Genomic DNA, 6,975 nt, shown 5'->3' with positions numbered 1-6,975 from the left:
GCTAAAGAGGCCACAAACGAACAGTCAGATACCACCGTCTGGACAGAAGATGAAATGAGGAAATCAATGTGAACGGGTTAATATATAATTACATATATTTAAATACATTGCATAAAATCACCATTACTTTAAGTCTGAGTTTGGACTTTTTACACTGTTCAGTTTTACAATGTTCAGTTACATATCAAAAGGTTTTTTAAATTGTCTCTCATAAAAACGCTTATCTGTGGTGTTACTGTGCCATCTACTGGATGAATTTAAGCAGTAAACAAAAAAAAAATTCACTAATTTTAAATGCATGATTCTTCAATAACCAACATTAGAACAATAATTGTGGTAAAGGACAAAGTTTGAACAAGATTTTTTATTTAATATTCAAATATAAGGATTTTAGAAAATACAAAATACAGATCAACTGAGGATTGTGGAAATAAAACGAAACCAGTCCAACCTGTTTGATGCTGAAGCTGGACACAGACATGATCATGGTGGGGTTATTGCAGATCTCATCTGGCCGAACCCAGCGGGAGAAGATGGCTTTCTGTTTGGGTGACAAAGCCAGTTTCCCTGATTTGTCCCTGGTGAGAAGAAAAAAAGAAAAGAAAAAGAAAAACTGTGTTTAGCCAATTCAGTCACACATTTTATTTTTCTATGTCACCAAATTTCAACTACAGTAAGTTTCTGTCAGTAATTCCCACATGCATTGGACCAAAGCTTCATATATGTAATGTTTTCTACTAAAAAAACCCACATTTGTTATACAAATTTAACCTGGAAAAACTTCTTACAACCACATCTCAAAGCAAAAGTGTTTTAGTGTTTAGTGTTTCAGGTATCCTTCCCTTGAATGTGTCAAGAAACAGATACTGCAGTTTCTACAAATCTTAAGACTGTCTCCAAAATACATACATCTGCACATGACTTTTCTCTCCTGAATGTCTCAGTGAGGCTTGTATTAGCTTTGAAATAATGTTACTATTATAAAAACTGACTGCAAACAATAAAGCAAACTCACGAGAAAGGTACAGGAAAGGCAAATCGCTCTTTAAGGTCCACGCTCATGAAGGGCACGTAGGCTATGCCATTGATTGTAGATGTACTCCTGAAAATAAAGCACAAGTTTAATGAAATAGAAAAGCTTTGACACATATTTTTGCAATAGTATTTACATATTTAAAAAGGATAAAACCATTAGGGCATTAAAAGGCCCTATATAAGTTTTCCAGGCATCTTTTGCATCCAAAGATTTCAAAATAATCTTATTAAAGGCTGAGGCAGTTATTTCATTTGCCACCTGGTGCAGTGATTTAGCACAAAACTACATTAAAAAAAATGTAAATGTTATACTTTCTAAAATTTTTCAGCAACTAGAAGGGTATACTAAAGGGATACCCGGAAACATTGGCCTTTATGACATATTCAGTGAGCCTTCTCACCTGAGTACCTCGATCTCCTCAGATGTGTAGCGCTGACCTTGGGGCTCACTGGACTGCACAGCCCGGACAGGTTGGGATTGCTGTCGGTCATTGAGGCTGAAGTCTGGCCCAAGAGGGAGGAACTGGCGGACAGGTCCTCCTGAACTGGCACCAGTGCTGGGCTTGGTTCCAGGAGCCCCTGTCCTGTCCTGAGCTGAAGCCGATTTGGACTGGGATTCTTTAAGACCTTCGGCTCTGGCAAAATATAGTGGAAGAAGTTTTTTTGTTGTTTGTTTTTTTAACATGCAAAAAGTGAAAACAACAACATTAAAACAAAAAGCTCTAGAGCATTAAAATGAATGATGAACATTCTAGTTTACAACACAAAATCAGGACCATTTTATATGTACCTGTCTAAAGCTTGACGTGCCAGCTGTTTCAGTTTGTTCTGCAGCACTTGCTCAGATGTTTCATTGGACTGGTGAAAACAAAACAAACAAAAGAAATCAGGAAGAGGAATTAATGTGAGCATGAGTAGGGATAATATGAGGGAAGTCTAAGTGTAAGTCAGTGAGTGACATAATGAAAAACAGAAAGGGGCCTAGTGAGAGACTAACCGTTTTAATGCACAGCTCCACAGCCTGAGTGTACAGTTCAATAGCTTCATCATCATTTCCCTTTTCATCTTCCTCAAAGGCTTGGGTAACCAGGAAGTGGGCACGTTCCAGGTCCACCTGGTGCCGGGACTTCAGTGGGTCACTTTTCTGTGCTTGAACTAATGTCAAAGGTCAAAGGAAGGAATGGTTAAGACAACAGGTAATTTGACCTAATCCATTTTCCCATGGAGTATTAATTACGTAGAGGATTTTTAATGGACACCAAGTCATCCAAACCTGTTTTTAGCACATTATACTTGAGTAAATGAAAACTCAAGATGAAAGTTGGAAATATGAATATCTTCATTACAAAACAGCTGCTTTTCTTTGTCTCTGGCTAAAACCTGAACAACATGCAGGAAAAAATACCAAAGACTTGTTGGACAGGTCCAGATTAAGACCAGACACTAGATAAGGAGATTAATGCTCCCTAGTCTCTCCTATCTGACCCAAAGACTCATCTTAAGTACTGTCTGCCCATATTTGTCTCTCATTGTATTCAGTAAGTTAAACAGAATTTAACCTTCCAACAACTTTTCTTGAGCCACCTTTAATCTCTTTAACAGTGCAGAAATAGTACTTAAACTATCAGTTTAGTAAGTTTACTGGTGCAGCTTAATACAACAGCATACAAAAACTCCACCTTTAAAAATGTCATGAAGTAATTATTATTCTTTGTTAATGCTGGCTCAGACAGGTGCTAAGTTAACTTAGTTGTGATTTTTTTGGTAGCTTTCTGGATAAATGATAGAAAGATGATAGAAAAAAAGAGCAATAAATTTCTACATTTCATATCATCGAAATCACTAAACAGCAATACCCAGCATTACAAATCATCTAGTGGTAACAGGACTCTTGTACATTCTGTGGCCACACCCATGTGAACACACAAATCAAGAGCATGAGGAGAGTCATGGAAAAAACTGGTCAGACAGAAACTGAGAAACTGTCCTTTTCAGTAAAAAAGAGAAACATTTTCTTACCCATTAAACACTTCACCTCTTTAAAGGTGTTGCTCAAGATAAATCAACAACTCCAGTAAAACAGGATAATGAGTGTCTTTTAGACAACAAGTTTAATGAACAACATGTGGAGTGTGTTTATTATAATAGTTTCCAGCTATCCATACATTAATTAAAATGGGAGTATATTCAGTTCCAGGTCTATATTTTCATTCTATATTACTAGAGTAGCTTTTATGTGATTTATATTTCACATTAAGCCTTCATTTGTAAGTCATCTGAAAAGCCATCAGAAGCAAAACCCTTTGTGCCTATTGTGAGGTGAGCTTACCTGCATTGTGGAGGGCTTGAACCCGATCCAAGTACTCATTCACTTTCTCCTGGATCCCGTCCAGTTTGGACCCTGCCATGCCAGCATAAATGAGGGCCTGAGCTGCCTCCTATGGAAATCAAACATAAAAGAGGCAGCGGTTAGAAAAGTATCACATCCGGTCACTAAGTACTGGCATCCAGGGACACTAGCAACCCTCAACTTTGACCAAATATATCTGTAAACTGTTGATTCGTGAAGTAGTAGACTTCTTAAATCTAATCCTGCGGCTATTACAGAAATGAAAGTGAGTTTGAACTTCTAAGATTAGCAAAATGCTAACCCTGAAAAATAGCATACGTATACAGGTAAAACTTATTGGCACTTACCTTATAATAAAATACAGCCTCGTTATATTTGCCATTCTGGTCATATGTTACAGCTGTTTTGGCAAAAGTGACAGCATCAAGTTCCAGCGCCGCGGAGTCCATGTCGAACGAAACTTGTTGACAGAGTGACAATCTCTCAGTTAGCCAGAACAGGCTAGCTAACCGTTAGCTACCTATAAAATGTCTACAAACAAAATATCTGCTTTTCTCTGTTGGCACTGTTCATTCTATCAACTCGGAAAAAACATAGTAAAGATAATGCTAATACGTGGTGTTGATCCCACAGCCAAAACTACCACGGTAAAAGTTTTCCTCTGCCTTTTATCAAATGACTACAACATTAGCAGACACCAAAACAACCATACTGTTTCCGGGAGACAATTCGCGCAGTCGCAGTAGAAACGCTAGCACTGTTGAACTAGAGCACGACGTTGCGTTCACGAGCAGGGAAGAATAAATTTTTTTTATTACAGCTAACGTTATTTATTGGCAATTGGTAAAATATTGTAGTATAAGTCTAGTCTTTCTTTTTTCTTTATGAGCCATACCATGAAAATATGGGAAAGAGGATGATGCAGAAGTATACAAAGGGTCAGAATGAGTTAAGTTATGTCTGACCAGGCTTACATGGTTATGAGAGGGATAGTGGATACATTGGACACAGGATTTTGATTATGGAGCTGCCAATCAAGAGAAAAAGGGGAAGAGCAATCGTTTTAATGAGGATTTTTTTCCAGAATCACATTTGTTTGCTAAAAATGGTAGAGGATGATTTTACCTGTTGGAAAACTTTACCCGTCTCAAAAATAATTTTTTCTTGCTGATCCCTAATAAACCCTCTATTTCTTGGTTTAAGTCACTACACTCAAACATCTCAAATGCAGTATGTTTTAAAAATAGGTCAAAACAAAGATTTTTAGAGAGCTCATGGTTAGGGCTAGAACAAGCACTCAGTTGAAGAGTAGAAATCTGCTTTAAAACTGTTTTAAATCTTCACTTATCCTCTGTAAACTAACACCCATTTGGAGTCTAGATATCAGAAAAAGAAAATGCAACATTTTCCCTCGTGGCACGAGAAAAGAATTACAAATGTAAAAAATCTAGAACATGTTATTCAAGACAGAAACTTTACTTAATTCCAATAACATGTATCAAATTATGAAATCAGCAACAGTAAATTTCTTGAATATCAGTAAATGATTGGTAAATGGCCTGTATTTGTATAGCGCTTTACTAGTCCCTAAGGACCCCAAAGCACTTTACACATCCAGTCATCCACCCATTCACACACACAGTCACACAACTGGTGATGGCAAGCTACATTGTAGCCACAGCCACCCTGGGGCGCACTGACAGAGGCACCTGTGACACAGGCAAGATTTAATACCAATCAACTGAACTGAGGTTATTTTTAAAATAGATGACTCAATTTCCTTCCCAACTGCAAAATGGGAGCAAGATCAATCCCTCAAGATAAAAACTTCTCAACACAAATGTGTTTAAATTCCTTAATCTGAGAACTATGCAAGCTCTAAGGTCTTGTACGCCTGTTCAGAGTTTCTGGCAGAGTATATATGAATACCTATGCACATGGTTTAGTTGCTGTTTTCCAACCTTACCTCACTGTGAGTCTTAGGTCAGGTAAGTGAATTATCTATGGATGTGCATACAGCAAACATAGTTCTGAATGCCTTATATACCTCTTGAAGAAAACTATCCTTGGGAACTGGAAATCGAAAAATTATTTGTGCATTACTCAATATAAAAATGTAATCTAGAGAGAATGTCTGCCTCCTCAAAACAGCAAATGGGGAAATTAGAATTTTGTTTTTATCTGCTTGCTGCAGATCAGATATATTCTGTACATAAAATACCAATAGCTCCATGAAGCCATGGAACCATTTGAGGTGACTCATAGTTTTCAATACATATAAAAATACTCAGAATAAAATTATTTTGCCTCCCAATAAACAATCTTCTTTATGATTTTAGTATATCTAAAACTAAAACAGGATATACATTTTCAATAAGAAAATCTTTTAAACTGTTTATTCTCAGTGCTTCTGATTTTAACCTTTCACATAAATACAACTATCTTAATGTGCATCATACACATAAAGGTATGATGCAATTGTCAGTTAGATGTGAGCATGTGGTAACAACATATCTCATGTCAATAGGGACCAGATTGTCAGTCTTTTTTTCACACATATCTATTTGTTGATGGGAATTATTTATTTGTTTGAACATTTCTGAGGCATAGTTCTCACTCTGCCCCTTGTATGTTCTTATATACACTCAGAAAACACTTTATCAAGTGCACCACAGTAATACCTGGTTGGAGCCATTTTTATGGTCAGACCTCCCTTAATTCTATGTGGAGGATACTTGAAATATTTCCTATATAAATATCTATAGACACTTGAGTCCATATTAGCATGATACCTTCAAACAGTTACTGCAGATTTGTAAGACTCTATCAAAAGTGCTCTATTGAAATAGAGACCTGTTGACTATGGGGGCTATTTGACTATAGTGAACTCACATGATGTACTATGTTGCTGGAATCAGCCATCACAAAAATGGGTGTACTGTTGCCATGAGGAGATGGGCATGGTCAGCAACAATACTCATTTTATCAATACTCATTTGGCATTAAAGGACACCAAGTGTGCTATGAAAATATACCTCTCAAACCATTATTTTGACACCACCAGTCTGAACTGCTGATACAGGGCAGGTTGGATCCATATTTTCATGCTGTTTATGCCAAATTCTGAGCCTACCATATGAATATTCCAGCAGACTTTCAGGCAAAAGTTTTTAATAATTTGGTTTATTATACTGAAATAACTACTGAGACAAAAAGCATAAATTTACTTTGAAAATTAACTAAACTAATGTGGGGAAAAATAAAATTACAAGAAGATAGATGTAAATGAATACAATCAAAACTTTGATAACAACACTAAAATAACAGTGATCTGCATAAAAACCTAAATACACAACATGAGAGTCCTCTAAAGCTGCGCTTCCTGTTGTTCCTGCTCTGTAGCTGATGTTGCTCCATTGAGCTTGACTAACACTGAAGTCACTCCATGATGTCGACATCTGTTGCATTATTTCTGTTAGGTTTTTCTTCTGTGTCTCCAGCACCTCATTTTTCATTTTGAGCATCTGTGTCTCTGCAGTCAAATTTTTGATCTGTTTTTCTAAAACTGTGGAGACTATAAGGTTACAAAG

At 36.7% G+C, this 6,975-nt stretch overlaps 1 protein-coding gene across 1 annotated transcript in view; it reads right to left on the bottom strand.

The window, feature by feature from the left end:
• Window positions 1–4,106, bottom strand: part of capn7 (calpain 7) — a 12,986-nt gene extending 8,880 nt beyond the window's left edge. Inside the window, exons 1-8 of the mRNA XM_005739268.1 lie at window positions 3,733–4,106; window positions 3,365–3,473; window positions 2,033–2,190; window positions 1,826–1,893; window positions 1,437–1,670; window positions 1,016–1,102; window positions 452–578; window positions 4–38 (exon numbers count right to left, since the gene is read on the bottom strand). Of these exons, the coding sequence (XP_005739325.1) occupies window positions 4–38; window positions 452–578; window positions 1,016–1,102; window positions 1,437–1,670; window positions 1,826–1,893; window positions 2,033–2,190; window positions 3,365–3,473; window positions 3,733–3,834 (920 nt within the window). The 5' untranslated portion in view covers window positions 3,835–4,106. The remainder of the gene's footprint in view (window positions 1–3; window positions 39–451; window positions 579–1,015; window positions 1,103–1,436; window positions 1,671–1,825; window positions 1,894–2,032; window positions 2,191–3,364; window positions 3,474–3,732) is intronic.
• Between the last annotated feature and the right edge of the window lie 2,869 nt (window positions 4,107–6,975).

This window comes from Pundamilia nyererei, unplaced genomic scaffold, assembly GCF_000239375.1.
Source record: "Pundamilia nyererei isolate P.nyererei 1_Seehausen unplaced genomic scaffold, PunNye1.0 scaffold00090, whole genome shotgun sequence".
NCBI lineage: Eukaryota > Metazoa > Chordata > Actinopteri > Cichliformes > Cichlidae > Pundamilia > Pundamilia nyererei.
This window is presented reverse-complemented; position numbering and strand designations above follow the sequence as displayed.